Raw genomic sequence first — 22,203 nt, forward strand, 5'->3', positions numbered from 1 at the left:
GGCCTCTGAGCACATGGTCTGTATTCTTGCACTATGATCCGTTCCTGGCAAACCTATTTTGCTTGTTTAGTAATCCTAGCAGATGCTGATATATATCTCTCAATTCCCAGAACTGGAGCTCCAACACATGAGCAAACCAACCCTCTTGCTTGCATAAACCAGCCAGCGTCACTAAAAACTTGCTCAAATTTCTCCATTACTTTAGCTACCAGTGCACAGCTATGTTTGACAGCTATATTAACTAACTTTTCAATATTGTTTGCTTAAAATTTTCATTAGCCCTTGATATATACCAAACATTTTTATAAGTGAGCAGGGTACTTCTGTTCCTGCTAATGACTTTGTATTCTTAAATATTGCAAGTTTCACTTGTAATCTTTCATTGAGTGGTGACGTTTGATTTACAAGCATTTTATTGAATCAGAGATAAATGCAATTCTGAGCTTTATGGCGTTTTCCCTTGCTGTAGCGTTCTATGATCCTTGTTCTCAGAATGCTGACGCATGCCTGAAGTGATGGAAAAATCTTGTCATCTTTTATCTCAAGTACAATTTCCGAAATCATTTTCGCTTCTCAGCAATCACCAGTCCAAAACCAGTTTTGATATAATTGTCCTTGTTACTGTGGTTTGCAGGTCCAATGTCACCTTGTAACTATCAGAAAAGTGTGATATGATGTTATTTGAAATCTTTGTGATTTAAATGCCTCTTTGTTACATCAGACTTCATGACAATTTGTAGAAGAAAAACATACTTATTTAAATTTAGGTTGTTGTATATAATTTTTAATCATAGTAACGTAACACATAGAAGGAAGGCAATCATTCCATTGTACTTATGTATGCTCCTTGAGATAGCTATTGAATTACTTCCATTCCCTCGCTCTTAGCCCATGGCCCTGCAACTTTTTTCTTTCCTTTTGAAAATTATTACTGACTGTGCCTCCACCATTTTTTCAGGCAGTGCATTCCAGATCATAACTTATTGGGTAAAAAAATGTCCTCCCTTTTACCGTGGCATTCTTGCCAGCTTTTTTAAATTGCTTGTTACCAATCCTCCTACCATCTTCCGTCTATCAAAGCCCCTCAAAATTTTGAACACTTCTATTAAATGTCCCCTTTACCTTTTCTGTTCAAAGGACAACAGTGCCTCCAAATAACTGAAGACCCTCATTCCTGATACTGTATTAGAATGAGGCCTACCGGTGTTTTAACAGCAGAATTACAAATAAACAATCTCTGTGGTCCTCAAGATTTCACTTTTTAGTTGTGGAATGTCAACTTTCTCCAAAATGATAAAAAGACTTTTTTAACCTTTTTTTGTCCTGTAAAAGGATTTTAGCTTTCATCTTAATCCACCTAAAGGTGGCTCAGTGATTAGCACTGTGGCATCACAGCGCCATGGACCTAAGTTCAATTCTGGCTTTGGGTCACTGTGTGGAGTATGCACATTCCCCCCGTGTCTGCGTGGCTTTCCTTCGAGTGCCCTGGCTTCCTCCCACAATCCAAAGATGTGTAGGTTAGATTGATTGGCCATACTAAATTGACCCTAGTGTCATGGGATTAGCAGGGTAAATATGTGGGGTTACAGGAATAGGGCCTGGGTGGAATTGTGGTCAGTGCAGACTTGATGGACTGAATGGTCTCCTTTTGCATTGTAGGGTTTCTATGATTCTAGGATTCAATCATAGTCACTGTTTTGCTCGCTGAAAATTTAAATTAAAATGAAAGGCATAAGTGCTCTCATGTTCCTGAATTGGACGTGAATATTTAAATGTGATTGTTTCCTTTCTTGCTTGCAAACATGACTGCCAAGACATCCGCTTGATGTGGCAATGATTTAAATTGGCATCAGGAGAAAGTAAAGCCACACTGCAGAAATCACTATATTTTTGCGGGCAGCTTCTTCATAGGTTATCATCAAGCACCCTCACTTGACTCTTGACTGCAAAATCTGGTAAGAGGTCTCACATAGTACCCCAGTCCAATGCCAGCATCTCCACATCGTGCAAAATCTGGGCCAGTGCTGGAGATGCAGTCGAACCAGTGGTTTACAAAGGTTTAGCCTCACTTCCCTGCATTTATTCCCTGTGCCTCCATTTATAAAGTCAAAATTTCTGTATTTTTTAAACTGCATTATCAACTTGTCCTGCTGCCTTCAAAGACTTATATTTATGAAACCTAATTCCCTCTGTTCTTGGACTCCTTTAAAATTGTATCATTTCATGTACACGATCTCTTGTCATTTTTCCTTCCAAAATACATAGGCCGGAATTCTCTCAAAAAATTCGAAGTGTTGAATTTGCATGAGAACTGTAGTAATTCACACAGGTTTTTTTCAGTGGGAGGTCAGAGGAGAATCTCCCACACCCTGTGCACTGCAAAGCCCACCAGCATGAATATCATTATAAATCAGTGGATGGGGCCTATTCCCACCCAGGAGGTGGAAACGAGTGGGTCTCTGGGCATGTGCAGTGGCAATGTATTGTCAGCCTCCCGATTGCTGGCCAGCCCCACCATCCCTATGGTGCTGCCCCTCCGACCATTCCCGAGCTAGCCCTGACCGCACCCCCCTCCCCCTGCCCCGCCTCCAGTAGCCCGGCCCGATCACTGGCCTCCCTCCTTAGTTGACCAACCCATAGGCAACTGGACCCCACTGACAATAGGCCCCACCCCCTTGGCACTGCCACATGCTTGGGGCTAGTGGAGCGTAAACTCTCATGTTAATCCTGCACATTGCCCCCTGCGCAGTTCTCCCGCTCTGCTGCGCTAAAAAAATCAGTACAGCAGGATGGGAGAATAGCAGCCATAATTTTGCACTTCTTAGTGACAAGTGAAATTGAGAGTAATAAATAAATATGGACAATCACGCTGTTAGATTATGCACCAACTTTTTTGATTTAATGATTGTACTGGTTCTATGACTATAGTGCCAAATAATATTTGATTGACAGGAAAGTTGGCCTACTGAAAAGATGCACCCTCCATTAAGACCGACAGTACAACACTAAACCCTATGACACCGTTTACTTACCTAAGAACGCCACAAACAATCTTGTGCAAGTGATGGTGCTTTGATCTTGGAGAGCTACTGACACCCCCATGGGGGAGGTTCTTCAGCAATCTCTGACGCAAAACTTGCTGTGCCGTGAAAATACAGCGGGAGCTCTGGAAAAGGATTTGCACTGGGTGCCAAACGGTTCGCGATGTTCCCCGGTGTAATTGGGTTCATGCCATGTGGGGTGGTGTGCCCCACAGCAGAGATGCAATCTTTTTAAATTAATATGCAAAGTCAACTTAATCATAGAATCCATACTGTGCAGCAGAGGCCATTAGGCCTATCGTGTCTGCACTGACTGTGACAGAGTATCTTACCCAGGCCCTGTCCCATGCCCTATCCCTGTAACCCCACTCATTTACCATGGCTAATTCATCTAACATTGGGACACTAAGGGGCAATTTAGCATGGCTAATCCACCTAACCTGCACATCTTTGGATTGCGGGAGGAAACTGAAGCACCTGTGGGAAACCCACTCAGATATGGGGCGAATGTACAATCTCCACACAGTCACCTAAGGCTGGAATTAAACCTGGGTCCCTGGAGCTGTGAGGCAGCAGTGCCAACCACTGTGCCACCATGTTGTCCTTGACACCAGATCTTCTGGGAATGTGGAATTTTCCCACCCGTAGTTGTGACATGGTGTCGTTGGGAATGACTGCTGGTCTTCACAAATGAAGACCAGATGTGAGGACCATGCCAGGAGGTCTGGAGGTAGCCCTTGGATGGTTGGACATGCTAAGGGACAGTGCCAAAGGGGGTGGGGCTTGAAGAGGGTTGAGCCTGAAGGGAGAAGGGTATGAAGGGGGATACAGTGGGAGTCCCCAAATGTCCTGATTTTGGTGATCTATGTTTAGGGGGTGGAGGGGGGTGATGGGAGTTGAGGGCAGGGTGGGGGAGGTTGGTGAGGAGATCAGGCCGGTAATCTATGTTATGGGGTGGGGAATACATCAGGCTGGCGACCTATATTGCGGGAGCGAGGGGTGGGGGGATGGGGGCAGTTGATCGGACTGGCATTTGTATGTTTGGAACGTGGGAGGGGGGAATTTGCCATGCAACCAATGAAGGAGATTGTCCCAAAACTAGTTGTTCAGGGTGAGAGTGGTAGTGAGTGCTAATCTTTAATTTCACTTTGAGATTAGGATGCTGTTTTTAAAGCGTGCTCCGATCCCTGAGCAACTGGTCTTGCTGGTGTGGTTGGGCCGTACCTCTCACAATATGGATTAAAACACCTCTGAAACAAATGACAAAGTGTGGGAAGATCCCATCGGGAAACCTGCTTCTTTCTTGGGGGAAAAACACGCCAGTTTTCTGACTGAACTGAAGACTTTGCCATTGTTTCGGAGAATTCCGCCCCACGTCACCTTTTGAGAAGGCCTGCCACATCTGTGCCAGTCAGGCACTTAACAGGCCAGTGGTAGAATCCCTGTGCATTGAGAGCTGCCAACCAAATAGAGAGTGACAGCTCTTTTGTCGTTAGCATTCTGGCTGGAGAAATGGTGCTGCGACTGCCTCTCCCAGAGGCCTTGGATTGAGGGGGGATGATGGTGCAAGAGGTGTGCAGGATTGGAGGCCACGTGGGAAGGGAGTTGAGGGGCCTCGGCACCAAGGGCAGAGGGATGGCTTCCAGAAAGTTCCCCCCTCCCTTTCCACTGTTGGGTCCCTTGATTAGGCACTGAGTGCTTTTGAATGCAGATCTATCCCTGGGAAGACTGCAAGTAAGGTTCTTCCACCTTCAGACTTAATCAAGGTAGAGGTGGAAGATGGCTCCATCCACTATTCATCCAGCAAATTAAATGCGCCCCACCACCAAACTAAGCACAATAGAAGGCACACTGTTTTGCCCCATTATTCGGTGAAACTCAATATAGGATGTTGTTAACATATTTTGTTTACTATTTTCCATGAAAGGTGATTCTAACTATTCTTAATTAGATTCCTATTAACATTTAGATCAATATCAATATTTTTGCTTTCCAAAACTTAGATCAAGGGTGGGATTTACCTGCAACTGCCGCATATTTCGCGAGGCCAGAAGATAGTCTGCCATTGGACAGTTTCTTCTGGTCCTGGAGTTTCCCACTGAATGCACCCCTCACTGTGTGAAACCTGCAGTGGGAGTGCACCATTGGTAGGACTGGAAGATCACACTGGTGTGAATGGCCAGAAAGTTCTGGCTCAAGAGTTTGGAGTCAACGTGGTATCAAATTACAAACAATCATCATGTTGTATTTACTCTGTAGCTGTGAAATTTGGAAAGAAAAATATTGTAACCGGATCAAAGAGTTTGATATGACGTACCTTGCTTGCTTTCTTAAAATCGATTGGCAGGATAGGATCAAACCTCCAACCCTGATCTCTTCTTGACAGAAGGACATGTAGGACTGAAGTCTGCTGGTGAAGGTGCAAATGAATCAGGTTAGAAGCATGAAGAGAATGTCAGGTGACAGCCACTTCGGTCCATATTTTGCTGTTTGCTGAGGAGGTCACCCTGAAACTGAATTTCGCTACACTGCTGAATATGTCTGAGTCTTAGAGCTCAAAGCTCAGAGACACTAGGACAGAAAAGTTAAAGTCAAATAGAGTTTGACAACTCCAGAAAAAAATCAGAATTGGCAACATGAATGAGATTAAGGTATCCAGATTGCAGTTTTATGTAGCATGGTTTGAATTTTGGAACAAAACTAAATCTAGTTTGTCTCATCACCACCAGTTTTGATTGCAGCTACAAACACAACTGTTGAAAGTAACTGAATTGTTCTGAAAATACACACATGAGGAATCTAACTTTCCTTTCTTTGTCTGCAGGTCATCGGACTTTGTATATTGGTGTTCATGTACCACGAGGAAGACGAAGCCACCGACGACACAGGCATCGTGGGCACAAACATCGCAAGCGTGACCGAGAGAGGGACTCTAGCACAGAGGATGGGAGAGAGTCTCCAACCTATGGTACAGCGCTTCTCTGTTATGATAAGGATCTGTAAACGTTTCATTTTAATTGTTTTTACTCGGAAGAAAATGGGCAGATGGAGGTCTGTTTACAACTTGTATGATAGACAAGGCAACTGTTTGATCATTAGTGTTGTGCAGTTGTGGGAATATTCTTAAAAACTCAGAATTTTTGATAAAAACTGTTTTGGATTTAGAAAGGCATTGGTTAACCAAGGACATGTGCATGAATTTGGGAAGGCAAATTATTCTTGGCAGAGTTAATGGAGTGAAAATAGAAGATGCTGGAAAACATCAGTGAGTGGGGCAGTATCATGGAGTTAATGAGCAGAACTTAATGCCCTCCCGGAGATATGTTTGGCGACAACAGGGCACTTAATCAGTTGAGATGGTGGTGGACGGGGACCCCACCATCCTTGTACCTCTGCCCCGATGAAGTCTGGGGCAGGAAGACTCATGGATGGTCTTCCCATCCCACCACCAATTGAGGCTCTCAAGTGGACAATTGATGCACGCTTGTAATTGCTGGTAATAAACCAGCAGTGAGTTAAGGACTTGATTTGCAAGAAGGTGAAAAACCAGCCTGTGAGATTCCAGGGTACGAGGGGAGCACTCCGAGGGCTGCATCAATGATAAGAGGCAGGTGCCACTGAAAGCCAGTGTTTACTGCTGACCCCCTTACTTTCTTGCACACTGCATCCTGTGACTCCAACCCTGCGCTCACTCACTTGTGGTCTGAGTCTCACAGCGATCTTGTGCCTCTCCCTGGGCGAATTGCTGGTAACAACCACACCTTCCACTGGCACTGCCTGCAATGCACAGATGCTGACTTCTGAGTGCCTCACAGTTCTGTGGATTGGGATTTCTGTCACTGATCCCGGGGAAGGACTGCTACTGTCTACTTAAGCATTTGATTTAATTTTAATTTGTTTTTTTAGACCTTCTTCACCTACATCAGTATTTGTTTCTTATGTTTGATCTTGTATTTGCTAAACTGCTTTCAGTGCCAATCCTGTTTCTCAGTTTATTTGTTCAGTTCTGATTTATTCCACCTGAATTACAGACTAATTTCCACCCTACTGTGTTTCGGTTTTACACATGAGCTTCATGAAGTTCTGGTCAAAAATCTGAAACATTGGACATTACTTAATGCAGATGCTTACTTTGTCAGGCTTCCCAAAAGGAAGCAATATTAGGCTGTTGCAATTCTCCAACCAATGGGCAAGACCTTTGCCACCTACAATGTTTCAGGTTGGTGACCAGATATTGATGTAGATGAACTGGGTAGGTTAAGATCAAGCATTGGGTCAAGAGCAAAATGGGGTGCAATGCCTTATCTTGTCAGCTCAGATCTTGTTTGTTTTTTTGTGGGGAGCATGAATTGGATTCAATTTGCATTTGGTATTTGGAGCAAGCAAAGAGATGGATTTGGGTCTGCCCAGTTCACCCTGAGCATTGACTTGTAACTTTTAAGAGTGGAGTAATTTTATTTAACATTATGTTGGCGAGAGGAGCTGAACTCCTTCAAGATAGGCATCCCTGCAGTAGAAGTTGTAGTGAGTTAAACAATAAAATGAAAGCAAAAAAGTGCAGATGTTGGAAATCTGAAATAAAAGCAAAATATATGGGAAACACTCAGCAGGAATGGCAGCAGAAACTGAGAGAGAAATAGAGTTAGCACTTTAGATCAATGACCTTTCATCATTTTATAAGGATTTATTTGAAGAAATGTCCAGCCTGGGATTTGTGGGCCTTTGGTGCAATATGACTGTCAATTTTCCTTTGGAATGCATGGGTAATTTGTTTAAGTATACAGTCCCTTTCTTTTATGCAGACACACACTGATGGTCAGTAGGAGATTGACATGTGTGGTCTACATGGAAACATTTGTAGCCACTCAGCACATGGCTTCGGCATCCATGCAGTGATCAAATAATGGACACTGTGCAGTACAATTTTTAGGGCATGGGATATGGGTGAATTTGGAAAATAATTGAAGCTGGATAATTGGCCTTAATTATAACTACTCTCTAGCCTGATTGGTGGTACAGGGTTGCTGTGAGGTTGCAATATCAGGATCGGGCAAGTCAAGTCCAACACAATGCCATTCCCATCTCTTAGATTTGAAAGTGCAGAAGCTCGGAGCTCCAACAAGCCTTCTACAAAAGTTAGATGGGACTGCCTCAACTTAAACTTGAAAGTAAGTGAAGGGAAACTTAACCTGTGGCATTTCCAGTAACTGATCAGAGACATGAGCTACTTGTTTCCTAATCTAAGTGGTTCTTTTAGCCCTTCATTTGGGCTAGAAAGTATAAAGGTTCCTCATGGAAGCCCTTTCTACCCTCAATCTCCAGTATTTTGCTCATCTTTGTGCTACGCAGTTGTTCATCACCCTCCAGGCTTCCTGTTTGTCATACACGCAAGGTTCCCTTCCCACTTGCATAAACCTTCCCCAAAAATCTCCATGCTACTAATTCCCTCCTATCCACAGGCCAAGCTGTTCACCTGGCCAGTTGCCAACATATTAATAAGTACCTGTCATTAAGGTTGGAAGGATCTCCATGGCCCTTGCTATGTTGTGCTCTCCAGTCAATTTCAGCCTCCTCCACACTCTCCTTGACTCTCAATTAGTGTCATGACTGTTGTTTATTTGCAAGTACTTTACTGTTTCTGTGCAGTTGCAATTGCATTGTAAGTCACCAGTAATTTCACTGGCTACAATGTATTTTGTTGCCGGCTGGCTGTTCCATTCTTAAAACTTGCTAGTAGGAGATGGGATACTCAGTAGATGAAGGCAATGCAGGGAAGCTTTCCCCGCTCCATACAATCTGCCACAGACTCAGCTGCTTTGGGAAGTGTTGCAAATATCTTGTCCATGATTCATATAATTTAAAATATAACTTTTAGTTTGAAGGTTAAAGTGTCAAGTGTAACACACATGGAAAATTCTGATTGAGAAACTGGTAATACTCTGAAGTAGATGCTATTTAAACAAGCTTGGAGTCTATTACACTTAAAAGGTTGGGGCCATGTTGACTTAAGAGGTTAACAGCTAGAAAGGTAAGACCATAAATAGCAGGTGGGCTTACTTAGCCAAAAACTGGAGATGTGACTTTTGCAGTTAAAGATATAAGTTAACCACATAATTTCTTATAATTAAGGAAATTTTTGGAATTAAAAGATAGTCAATTCTTACCTGGGGCAGGCCGCATGTGTCACATTGCCTTGGAGATGGGTGGAGTTAAAAATGAGATTTTTTGTCTAGAGTTTATCTCTGAATTTAGTTCGAGTATAGCTAGCAAAACTGTTTAATATTTGGTAAAAACAGTTCAGAGACTCTGTCATTTTGGATCTGATGTAGCATGTACCTTCCTCAAAGTTGAGAGATAAAACCAGACCAGGTGAAGAGGGGTTGAATGGCTCCCCTCATTTTCTTCTCCTTGTTTGACTGCAACAGGTTTTTCTGCGGAAAGGATATAAATGCAAATACAGTGAGTATTTAACTGTTTATATGCTGTGAGCATAAAATAATCAGGTTTTCTTGAATTTGACAAAGAATACAATCATAGAATGCCTACCATATAGAAGGAGGCCATTCAGCCCATCGAGCTTGTGCCAGCAATAATCCCACCCAGGCCCTATCCCCATAACCACACTCATCTTATGCTGCTATTCTCCCTGACACTAAAGGGCAATTTTCCAAGGCTAGTCAACGATCTTTGGAGTGTGGTAGGAAACCCACACAAACATGGGGAGAATGTGCAAACTCCATGCAGATAGTCATCCAAGGCCGGAATTGAACCCAAGTCCCTGGTGCTGTGAGGCAGCAGCACTGACCCACTGTGCCACCCAGAGAAAGAGATTAGTTCTATTATATTTAAACTGATCTAAGTAAAATAATAAACTCACACGCTCTCGACACTTCAAATGTAATGTAAACAAGTGTAATGTAAAAAATGTAAAGATGTAGACACAGTTTTGAAGTACAGTTCTTTTTTTAAAATCTCATCTGCTGTGTACGGAGAGAGAATCAACAAAAGCAAAACGCATGGAGGGAGAGAGGCAGGAGGATCTCTATACGCTGCTTGTTCAGTTTTGCTGAGAAAGCATATGCTTAACTCTCACAGTGATCACCCTGTCCAACTGCTAGTCATTCAAAAATGGTTATATATATCCGAATTGCAACTCGATGAACACAGTTTTGGAAAGCTATCTTAAACCAGGGCCCCATTTTCTACGCAATTAACCTGTAATCGTCCCTCTCCAACAGTTGAATACCAGAGGTGATTGTCATAGGTGCACTGTTAATGATATGCCAGATGTGGGGTGTTTCATACTCCCTGGGGAGTCAATGTTTTTGGTGGGTTTCACAGATCTGTTGTCTACACTCCAATTGGGTTGGAATGTATAGTTATACAAATTAGATGGTCATATTGACTGTGAGGTTAATTCTCTTTTAGTCGGTGTTAAAAAACTTGTTTAAAAAATATTAAATTTATGTTTACAGCCAGTTGATTAGACATTTTTTGGCATAAAGCACATCTTCATGCCACAGGTCTACATCTGAAGTAGAGTAAGTGCTAGATCTATCATCCATGACGCATCCCACATTTGGAAGCTGGTATTCATATAAGACAAAATTGGAAAGGTGAGAAGCAGCTGGAAGATTTGTTTTCTCTGGAAGCCCAAGGAAGAAATCTACAGTAATCCTCTCAATAAAAAATGGTTGACATTATTGCATTTGGGGTTCCAAAAGTAAACTTCGTGGTTGCAGTTTGAAATCACAGTCGTGGATTATTAGAAAACCAGGCTGTGTCCTGATGTTTTAAGCCACTGCACAGGAATCAGCGAGGTTTCTGATGGAAGTATGGAATCCAGAGTTGTGTGTGGGCAGACATTGGAGGATCATTAGGCAACATATTAGTCAGAAGGCCAGGTATAGCAGGGGGTGTAATCAGTGGTCAATGGGGGTAGTCAGGAGGTGGAGGGTAGCAGGGGGTGCAAGGGTCATAATCGGTGGTCAGTGGAGTAGTCAGGAGGTTGATGGGGTTTTCAGGAGGACACTTCCAATGATTGGAGGGTTAGTTCTGTGGTTTCCCAAGTGTTACACTATTGGCAGGATTTTCCGCAGTGCTCACCCCAAGGCCGAGGTCAATGGACCGGTGTGATGGTCTGCCCCCCCCGCTACAATTCCCGTGGTGGGCGGGATGAGAAAGTTCTACCCTAGGACTTTTCTGTGTAATGTTTGCTGGAAACTATTTAGGTAAATCCCACAAAAATGTCAGAAGCCTGTGATGTTAGATCGGAGATTGTTACCTTCGCAGAAGGTCCCAGGGAGTAGGGGAATCGCCCATCAGAAGTTGAAATTTCCTGGGCAATTCCCACAGGGGTCAGCTGGTCAGGATTTCTGCGGGGTCCGGAAGCACACTTTGGGTCATGTGTCTAGTTTCCGATGATCCAGAGACTGGAAGAGTTAGGCCATTAATTCTAATTTTAAATGGGGCAGGATGTTGGAGTTACGTTTGCAATGGTTGAGCTAAGTGGGGAGCTATTAAAGTTTCACACAGAGAAGAACCCAGGAAATTTAATTCTCAGAACTCATCTCAATGTGATTAATGGGCTGTCTGTCCACTCACCTTGGAAAATGCACAGCCCAGCCACTTCTTCCTTTGCAATTTCTGGTGGGACTCCCCAGGTCTCTTTAAAGGGGCAATAAATCTCTTGAAACGAGGTTGCATCCCTTCTACCTGAGTTATTTGTTTCGCTGCTGCAATGGGAAGCATGAGTCACAGGTTTTCTGAAGTCTCTTGTGACATCCCTGTGGTGGAGATCGTTGACCTCAATTAATTTCCTTTAAAGGACTTAAAATAGTAAATGCCAGAAATGTGTGGGAAGTCAGCCTACATCTGGAACATGGATTAATAATCAGTGCTGTGACTGTACATCAAAAATGTTGTTTGTTATAAAAATGTCACCTGTAAAATTTCTTTTTTAGTGTTTTTTTATATATCTTTCAGATACTCCATCCCAGCGTGTGCAATTTATTCTTGGAACAGAAGACGATGATGAAGAACATATCCCTCATGACCTTTTCACTGAGCTTGATGAAATCTGCATGCGCAATGGTGAAGATACAGAATGGAAAGAGACTGCTAGGTGAGTTTTGTTTCTACATATTGCTTGAACAAATGAAACTAGTGATATTCAATTTTCTTTGATGATTACAGTACCAGAGGATGTGGAAGCTTTGGAGAGAGTACGGAAAAGGTTTACCAAGATTTTGCCTGATATGGAGGGTATTAGCTGTGAGGAGTAAAGTGGAATTGTTCTCCCTGGAATGACAAAGGCTGAAGGACGACCTGATAGAAGTTTATAAAATTATGAGGGACATATTTAGGGTGAACGGTTGAAAGCCGTTTCCCAGGGTAGAAATGACAATTACAAGGGGGCACAAGTTCAAGGTAAGGGGCGAAAGGTTCAGTGGAGAAATGCAGGCGAAGCTTTTTACAGCGAGTGGTTGTGGCTTGGGATGCATTGCCAAGTGAGGTAGTTGAGGTAGATACGTAGTAACATTTAAGACTTATTTGGGTAGGTGCATGAACAGACGGGGAATAGAGGGATACAGGCGGTTGGCTTAGATAGAACAACATGATTGGCACAGGCTTGGGGGCGGGGGGGGGGCGAAGGCCGGTTCCTGTGCTGTACAGTTCTTCGTTCTTTATATTTCTTCTGACTGCCATGCACTTTTTTGATGTTTTAGCTCATTAAGGCACTGAGAAGCTGTCCCATGTTAAATTCTGGTTGGGATGGTGAGGGTGTTGTGTTGGTGGATGCTGCATTGTGGGTTAAGGAAAATCAACCAAGGCTCCCTGTTACTGAACTCTGTTGGAGGTGTGGCCATGAGATTTGAATTGGACTCAGCCCTAATGCCCATCTGCTAAATTATGCTCCACTATTCAGGGTGACACAAAGAATTTCCACAGATGAGCAGGGTCAAATGCCTCCCAAGAAATATACACATAAGAAGGCAACTCCTCTTGGAGAGAGTGGACCAATTCATCAAAACTCCATCACACAGAAATTATATTTAATATTAGCACTAATTAATTGACTTACATAACAATATGACCTGAAGCAGTATTTTGATTTGACTTATTATTGTTACATGTATTGGTATACAGTGAAAAGCATTGTTTCTTGGACTCTAAACAGACAAAGCATATTGTTCATAGAGTACGTAGGGGAGAAGGAAAAGAGAGAGTGCAGAATGTAGTGTTACAGTCATAGCTAAAGTGTAGAGAAAGATCAACTTAAAAGTCTGATGGCAGCAGAGAAGAAGCTGTTCCTGTTCCTGGTTGGTTCATGAGCTCAGACTTTTGTGTATTTTTCCCGACGGAAGCAGGTAAAAGAGAGAATGTCCAGGGTGCATGGGGTCCTTGATTATGTTGGCTGCCTTTCTGAGGCAGCAGCAAGCGTAGACAGTGTCAATGAGTGGGAGGCTGGTTTATGTGATGGACTGGGAAAAGTTCTGCAAATAATGATGGGAGAGCTTAATGGGCCCCCAGCCATCAAATTTGTAGAAAGAGAGGTGAAGGGCATGTAAAATAGGACAGGTAGCTAAGCTACTGCATTTGTGCCCATTTTCAACTTGTCCCCATAATAGAGTGGACAGGTAAGGAATCAGCCAGCCCGCCTCCCTTAAGCCTATTTGTTGTAGGGTGTTGGATACCATTCAGCATGTCTACTGAAGTCTTCATTGTCTTAAGTAGGTTTTTCGGCATATATTTATTAACTACAGGAACTTTGTCCATTTATACAGTAAAATTGCCAAGTGCCCACATAGTGGTGTGGAGAGTCACATGATGGTAGATATGTGTAGTAGAAACTAACAGAAGCCAGCATGAAGACAGCACTCATGCACGGCTGGACCTTGGAGATGTGTGCAGTTAACAGCTGGCAATAGACAGATTATGTTCAGGTATATAAGCCTCTGGACTGCTTAGTGAGACACCAAACAATGTTAGAAAATGGTGGCAGTGAAGGAGAGACCTCGAAAGCATGAAAAAATAAAGAAATTGCAGTCTGACATGCAAGAAGTGTGTCCAAATCCAAGGCTCAGCTGGAGATCATCTAAAAAAGCTCCATTGCCAGACTTGAGTGAACAGGTCTATTGAACAGACCAATTAAGGGCATGTTCTACAATAATACGTGTGGCCGGGGAAGGTAGGACGAAAGCTTTTTCACCATCTCAGGTCACTTCTTTGGGGAATGCCTTGTATCCATCGGGAGCCATCCCACCCTACCTCCATGTGATGTTACCTCCCATCCACTCCCATTTTGGGACTCCCACTGGCCTCCAGAACTAACCCCACCACCACCCACCTTGGGTTCCCAATCCCTTCTCATCTACGAATTCCCTTTTCAATCTGGCATCCATGTTCCTTCTCCTGGGAACTGCTTATAGTCCCAGCTACTGTCCCTACTGATTTTTGGCAAGATGGGATTACTCAGCTGCCAACCAGCCTGATTAGCTGGCAGCTTTTGAGGCTGGAACCTCCTATTCCTGATGGACGGAAGTCCTACAGTTACCTTGTTAAGGTAACCTCCAGCCAGCTATAGCTGCAGGGCAGCCTTTTTAAAAGTCAGTAGGCTTGCGACTATGGTGGGGGATTGGTGCTGGAGCTTTTTCCTCCCCTGCCTCCTCCTTTCTCCCTTAAATTAAGCCCCATATTTCATAATAGGTTCTAAGAATGTGTCCTACAATATACCTGATACATTTGATCTGTCAATAAGAATGCAAGCTTCTGGAAAATAACACTTAATTCCTTGGATACATATTTAAACTTTGATAACTAAGCTCTTAAAATATTAGATAATTGCTTGAATAGTGAGAAACAATACTTCACAAATGTAGCGCTTAATAGTTTAGCAGTGTGTTACAGTGTGATTAAAGTACTGTTATGTCTGGAAAATAAGATCTTTATGTACTGATTACAGTACTCTAAAATAAAGTGTCTGTGTGGGCTGACAGAATGCAGCACTCAAAATGCCATTTTGGAGATTGGTATCAGTACAGTAGTGCATCTTGATAAATAGTGGGTAGTTTAAGTGCATTATGTACTCAGCTGTATGTCTGTGAATTCAGGTGGTTAAAGTTTGAAGAGGACGTTGAAGATGGAGGAGATCGCTGGAGCAAACCGTATGTTGCCACGTTGTCACTTCACAGCCTATTTGAGTTGAGGAGTTGTATCATCAATGGCACAGTCCTGTTGGACATGAGAGCCAGCACCATAGAGGAGATTTCAGGTATTGTTGCACAGAATATCGTAGCAGAACTGTTATTCATAGCCAGAGAACGACCGGATGTATTACAACAAAAAACAACTTTGTCTTATTTGTATCATTAAGTGATGGGACTCATAAAAGTTGGCTTTTGATACTGTCAGGTCAAAATTATTTATTAGTAACATCAATTAATTTAGTGACTGTCCTCACATATCAAGCTGTGGGAAATACTACGTTGCTGAAAGCTACTGTTTTAGCTATAGTTTTGTGTATTCCCTTACCATCAACAGACTTTGACCAAACAGTGATCCTGCTAGAAAGTCTACAGAGGCAATTCTCTGGGCCCGGTAGCCCCCAGCAGGAATCATGTTGGCCTGAAGCATTGGCGTTGACAGAAATACACGTTTAGCACCAGGTGCCAAGCCAGTGCAATGCTGCCAGTCTGTCATGCCAGCCCTGATCGGGTTCACAGCCAGAGTGGGTGGGAACCTGATAAATATTCAGAAGGCCTTTTTAGCAGTCATCACCTCCCACCCCTCCAGTGGGATCTGCACTAGGCAGGCTTTGGTACAGCGGGGAGTCAAGGAGGTAAGTCCATTGCCCATTTCTCTCTGCCACTGTCAAGAATCGTGGGGGTTGGGTGGGCTTGGGCTGAGTGCCAGGGGCTGATCTCAGCACTGTCCGCCTGAGATGGAATCCCTTGGCTGGACTGTCCCTTTCAGCCCTGGCAGTTCTGAAGGTCAACCCTGGCATGGTGATTTCAGGCAGCTCTGTCAACTCAACAATTTCATTCGTGAATATCATCTGTGAGAACTTTGAAGTGGCCTGGGCACTTTGATCTCCATTAGTCAGGCTTTTAAATTGCAGCAGCACTCCATTCTGCATCAAGGATTTCCTTTTCTCTCTGTCAGAAGCTGCAGTTGTAAGCAGATCCTTTGAAATCCTCTGACTGTCAGAAGACAGTCACTTTTGCTAAGGAGGCAATTTCCATCTTCACAGCTGTTCACTCAGCCTCGAAGTTTTAATGCTGCATTTATTTCAAGTCTCTCAACCTTCGTAGAAAGCTTAGAGATTTTGAAATGCCTTTTAACCCAATGAAAACCTTTGTTTCTCTTTACTTTCAGTCCAGTAATTTTATCCACCTTTGACTGACAGCTTACTGTTTTTTACTCAGTATGCACTCAGCTGTGTTCCCTTCACATTTCAGTGCATCTGAAATACCCTCCATTGTTCCTACACAATGTTTGCAAACATTCTAAGCTTGATTGATAGTTGCGGTTTCTTCAAAGGGGATAAGTGGTTTAACTTCCTCTCTTGCAAACCACTTATTCCTTTTGAAGGGAAGTTGCTATCATACAACAATCACGACAGTTGAAAAATGCCTTATTGACTATAAAACACCTTGGGATGTCATAATTGGCATTATATAAGTGCAAGCTGTTTCTCTTTCTTTGATATTTTATTATTCCTTGGGTTAAAATGTTTTTCATGTCCTTGTGTCCTTACCGTTATCTTTTTGTACATTCAAGCTTGTGCATATATATAATTGCAGTGTTTTCCAGACTATCCAGATGTTCACATTACCTGGTCTCTCGTCTGCTATATACTCCACTATCATTTTGCCCTTCCTCTATTTATGCTGATCCCACCATCTATCAATCCCTTATCCACTCTCTTTTCTTCATCTACTCCCAGCACTGCTTGGCCTGACCCTGTTCTATGTTTCTAGGTTAGTTTGTGCATGATATTATAAATGACTCTTGATATTAAGGACATTAAAGTAATAGAAACAATGTTGTAAGATTTTTAAAATTCTGTGATTAATTATGTTGTTGACATCCCGAATTTGGTCATTGTCATACCTCTGTCGCAGGAATACACATAGTAATTTGGTGGTACAGAACCTGAGCATTGCTGAAAAAAGAGACATGTTGTCGAAGCTTTTCACCTTGAACCTTTAGGACAAGTTTGCAATGTAGTAAGTCTTTGGAGGCAGAAGTTCCTTCACCAAAATTCCTTTATTTACAAGTCTGCTGACCACATACAGAGTGCTTTCAGTTACCAATCTACACTTGGAATCCCAATGGAACTGATATGCCTGGTTAAATACAAAGCAAGAGGCTCCCTGATTGGCCTATCAATTTGGTAATCAGAGAGTTCATATTCTAACAGGCCAACCTCAATTGCCTGATTAAAGTCCTTACATGCAAGAATACCAATTGTAAAGGGAACTGCAATTTATACTGGATGAGAAGAGAGTGCTGATTTGTAGGCAAGTGGACTCTGGTAGAGATGTTATGCCCCTTGCTGTGTCCACTTGCCAACTTCTCTTCTCATCCAGTATAAATTACTATACTCTTTACAGTTGGCATTCTTGTGAAACAACCTTGATGAGCGCAAGATGAAAAGCTTCAACAGCATGGGTGGGATTTTATAGTCTCATTCGTCCTGAAACTGTAAACTTCCGCTTGAAGCCAATGGATTCCCATTCTCCACTCCATGCCCAGTCCGATTCTCGTGGCAGGCGGAATTGAAAAATTCCGGCCCCTGTCTCTTTTTTCAGCAATACTCAACTTCTGTACAATGAAACAACTAATTGCATACCTGAGACAGAGGTATAACAATGACCAAATTCAGGATATAAAAAAATGTATTGCAAACAAAGCCTAAATTTATATTTTTTGAACAGGCACGGGTTAACCTGCAGAATTTCTGAGCAATGTGTCTCAAAAGTTGGCAATAATTGATTTCAGTTGACTTTTCACAGACCTCATTCTGGATCAGCAAGTGGCTTCCGGACTAAGTGATGATGTCCGTCAAAAGGTGCATCAGGCCCTCCTAAAGCGACATCATCATCAGAATCAGAAGAAGCTGAGCAATCGAATTCCTATAGTTAGATCCTTTGCTGACATTGGAAAGAAACATTCTGATCCACACTCATTGGATAAAAATGGTGAGCTCCTTCCTGTTGTTACAAATGAAAGTAAAATATTTGTCAAAGCAAGTAGTGTAAATTTGTTTAGTATTTATAACTAATGTAAACGTAGAATTAGAACAGTTTTATATATTTAAGTGAAATTGTTTATTAAGAGTAACTAATATATTAGTAAGATGGGATATTCTAATTTAATTCTGTTTGGCTAAAAATCCTTTCTATTATCACATTTTATTTCATCCCATTTTGTTCCATCTTACGTTTCTGCACTTCCCAGAATGCAATTGATTTTTGTTAAACACTGTATTTTGTGACTGACCAAGTTTTTAAAGGGTTTTTGTGCTCCCATAATGGTTCAATATAACTCAAGTACCCCATTTTCCATTTTTAGTTTACACTGTGTTAGCTAATATCAGCCGGGGATGAGTAGAGGTACTTCACTAGCATTTTCCTCTGTGCATTAGTTTATAAATCTACTTAGATTCTGGTTTTCTCTTTCCTCTTCACTGTAATTGTTTTCAACACTTGTATCACGGATCGTTCTCCTTAGTGTTTAACATCTTCATATGCTTTTGAGAGCATCATCACTGCTCTTGCCATTAGTTAGCTCAGTTGGCTGGACAGTTGGTTGTGATGCGGATTGATGCCAACAGCAAGGGTTCAATTCCCGTACTGGCTGAGGTTATTCGGGAAGGCTCAGTCTTTTCAACCTTACTCCCCGCCTGAGGTGTGGTGATCCTCAGGTTAAATTTACCACTAGTCAGCTCTCTGCCTCAAAGGTCAGAGCAGTCTGCAGTCATCTGGGACTATGGTGATTTTATCAATGCCAAACATCTGGCAGCATGTCCAGCAAAAAGAAAATTTTGACCAATGGGTTGTTTTTAATCTAATGGGATTAGACAAGGGGAAAACCATCCTAACAAAATGAGTGGGTTTGCGAGCACAGAGGTGCTTAAGAGCACTGAAATTGACAGAGAGTTGGGAATCTGACTCAAACCCGCCAACTTTGGGGGCGATTTTCCCCCAAAAAATCAAAGTGTCCCAACGGGCAGGAAAACTGTGTCCTTTGTTTTTAATGGCAGTGCCTTCACATGAGAAACTTTTTAAAATGTTAATAGCTCATTAATAACTTTTTTAACTGGGATTTTCAACATTAACTGTGAGTATATGGGTTTCTCAGGTTTCCTGAATTCACCAGTGAAATCAAGATTATAGGATGGTGGGAATTAAGGGAGCTGAGTGAATGACTTTCTATAAATACTGAGACTTCACACCTGTTTCCTTGCCTAACTGAAAGGCATGTATTCCTATTAGTTACTACTTTGGAGATAATTTCTACTACTTTGGAATTTTGTGTAACTCGTCTTTCCATCTGACAAACATTTGTTCAGCATGGGTGCCACTTTTGCAGCTTTACCTTGAATTCAGATAAGGACCAAAATGAGCAGCAGCATTACAACTCAAGCGGCTGGAGTGGCCTTCTTCTTATTAACCCCATAGCAGTGCAGCTTGGAGGAGGTGATCCCCCTCGCACAGAATAAGTGGGCAGAGATTCAATTTCCTGGATATGTCTGGACACCAGTGGGCTCAAGATATTGTGTCAGGAGTTTGCCGATGTCTGTAGCTTGCTTGAAGAAGATCTGCCATGTGGATCTGCTGGCTGTGCTTTGTCAATGGCTGTCAAAGCCACAACTCTCAACATCTTTGCGTCTGGCTTCCTCCAGGGCTTCACATGAGAGATTTGCAAGCTCCTGCTCACAACAGTGTCACTCAGATGACAGATACCATGTTTGCCATGGCCAACAGTACACTGCCACTGATGAGGCAAATGAGAATAGCAGGAGCTTGGTTGTGGGCCACAGGCTCAGCAAGTAATCATTTCACACATGTGGCAATTTAAATGCCGCCAAACCAACCTGGATTCTTCATCATTCTCAAGAGCTTCCTCTCCATCAATCTGCAGTTCTTGTGTAACCACAAAATGATCACCATGCATGGATGAGTAAGATCCGAAGGAGCTGCCATAATGATTTTGTCCTGCACCATTTCACCCTCCCAGAGCTCTTGGACGTTGAAGCAGTTAATGATTGGCTTCTAGAAGTTGAGGACTACCCACTAAAGATATGATTGATAACCTGTGCTAAGAACCTCAAAAATGAGCAAAAGAATTGAAGTCAGATAACCATGAGAACCCTCACTGAGTAAGCAATCAGGATGTTGAAGATAGGCTTTAGGCAACTGGACAGATCTGGGGGCCCTTCTGTATGCACCAGCACAGATCATGAGACTGAAACTGGTGTGCAATGTGGTGCAGCCATGAGGAATGAAACTAAAGGAGAAAGAAGGGACTGAACAGAGTTCCTATTCAGGGCTTCACAGTGGCACAATGTTAGCTCCACTGTCTCACAGCACCAGGGACCAGGGTTCAGTTCTGACCTTGGGTGACTGTCTGTGTGAAGTTTGCACATTCTCCCTATGAATACTTAGGCCCCCAAATAGCGGGAAATTGAGGAGCAAATATGTAAGGAGATTACAGATAGCTTCAAAAAAAATTGAGTGGTAATAGTTGGGGATTTTAACTTTCCCAACATTGACATGGTTAGTAAGTTTACAGATGACACCAAGATTGGTGGCATAGTGGACAGTGAAGGAAGTTATTTCCCATTGCAATTGGGCCTGTGGGCTGACGAATGGTAAATGGAGCTTAATTTAGATAAAGGCAAGGTGATGCATTTTGGCAGATTGAACCACGGCAGGACTTACTCGATTAATGGTAGGGCACTGGGGAGAGTTACAGGACAAAGAGATCTAGGGGTACATGTTCATAGCGCCTTGAAAGTGAAGTCACAGGTGGATTGAATGGTGAAGAAGGCATTCAGCATGCTTGGTTTCATCAGTCAGAACATTGAATACAAGTTGTACAAGACATTGGTAAGGCTGCACTTGGAATACTGTGTACCGTTCTGGTCACCCTATAATACAAAGGATATCATAAAACTAGAGAGAATGCAGAAGAGATTTGCTGGTATGCTGCTGGGACTTGATGGTTTGAGTTATAAGGAGAGGCTGGATAGACTGGGACTTCTTTCTCTGGAGCTTAGGAGGCTGAGGGGTGATCTTATGGAAGTCTATAAAATAATGAGCGGCATAGATCGGCTAGAGAGTCAATATCTTTTCCCAAAGGTAGGGGAGTCTAAAACTAGAGGGCATATGTTTAAGGTGAGAGGGTAAAGATACGAAAGAGTCCAGAGGGGCAATTTTTCGTACAGGTTGGTGACTGTCTGGAACAAGTTGCCAGAGGTAGTGGGACAGATGGGTACAATTTTTTATCTTTTAAAAAGCATTTAGACAGTTACGTGGGTAAGATGGGTATAGAGGGATATGGGCCAAATGCGGGCAATTGGGACTAACTTAGGAGTTTAAAAAAAAGGAAGCATGGACAAGTTTTGCCGAAGGTCCTGTTTCCATGCTGTAAATCTCTATGAATGTATGACTCTAGGTTTCCTCTGGTTTCTTCCTATAGTCCGAAGATGTGCAGGTTAGGTGGATTGACCATATTAAATTGACACTAACTGTCCAAAGATGTGTACACTAGATGGATTAGTCATGGTTAATGCATGGCGTTATGGGGATAGAGTGGAGTGGAGGGCCGAGGTAGGACGCTGTAATGGATTGAATGACCTCTTTCTGAATAGGGATTCTATGGTGCTGTAGGAGGAAGAGGAACAAGAGGAGGTGAAGAAGGAATATGATGTGGAGATACCAGCAACATTGCACATTGTTTCTCAGTTCTGGCATAATTTAATTTGATTAAATAGCATGAACCCATCAGGAAACTCCATAACCCACCTGTACCAAAGTTTCTCGAATCAATAAATACCTTTTGTTCCTAAAGGACTCTGATACCTCTTGACAACACCATAACATAATATCACCCCCATCCCCAGGTTTGCTGGCATGTTCTATCGAGATGG

General features: G+C 42.6%; 1 protein-coding gene across 3 annotated transcripts in view; it reads left to right on the forward strand.

Moving 5' to 3' along the window:
• The window catches only part of LOC145350155 (sodium-driven chloride bicarbonate exchanger-like), a 256,118-nt gene that overhangs the window by 103,920 nt on the left and 129,995 nt on the right, over positions 1–22,203 (forward strand). For all 3 annotated transcript variants that reach the window (XM_080199161.1, XM_080199162.1, XM_080199163.1), the window contains exons 3-6: positions 5,866–6,009; positions 12,027–12,165; positions 15,155–15,315; positions 18,062–18,247. In XM_080199161.1, coding sequence (XP_080055287.1) covers positions 5,866–6,009; positions 12,027–12,165; positions 15,155–15,315; positions 18,062–18,247 — 630 coding nt within the window. The remainder of the gene's footprint in view (positions 1–5,865; positions 6,010–12,026; positions 12,166–15,154; positions 15,316–18,061; positions 18,248–22,203) is intronic.

The sequence above is a fragment of the Carcharhinus amblyrhynchos genome, chromosome 11 (assembly GCF_965287045.1).
Source record: "Carcharhinus amblyrhynchos chromosome 11, sCarAmb.v2.hapA, whole genome shotgun sequence".
Lineage (NCBI taxonomy): Eukaryota > Metazoa > Chordata > Chondrichthyes > Carcharhiniformes > Carcharhinidae > Carcharhinus > Carcharhinus amblyrhynchos.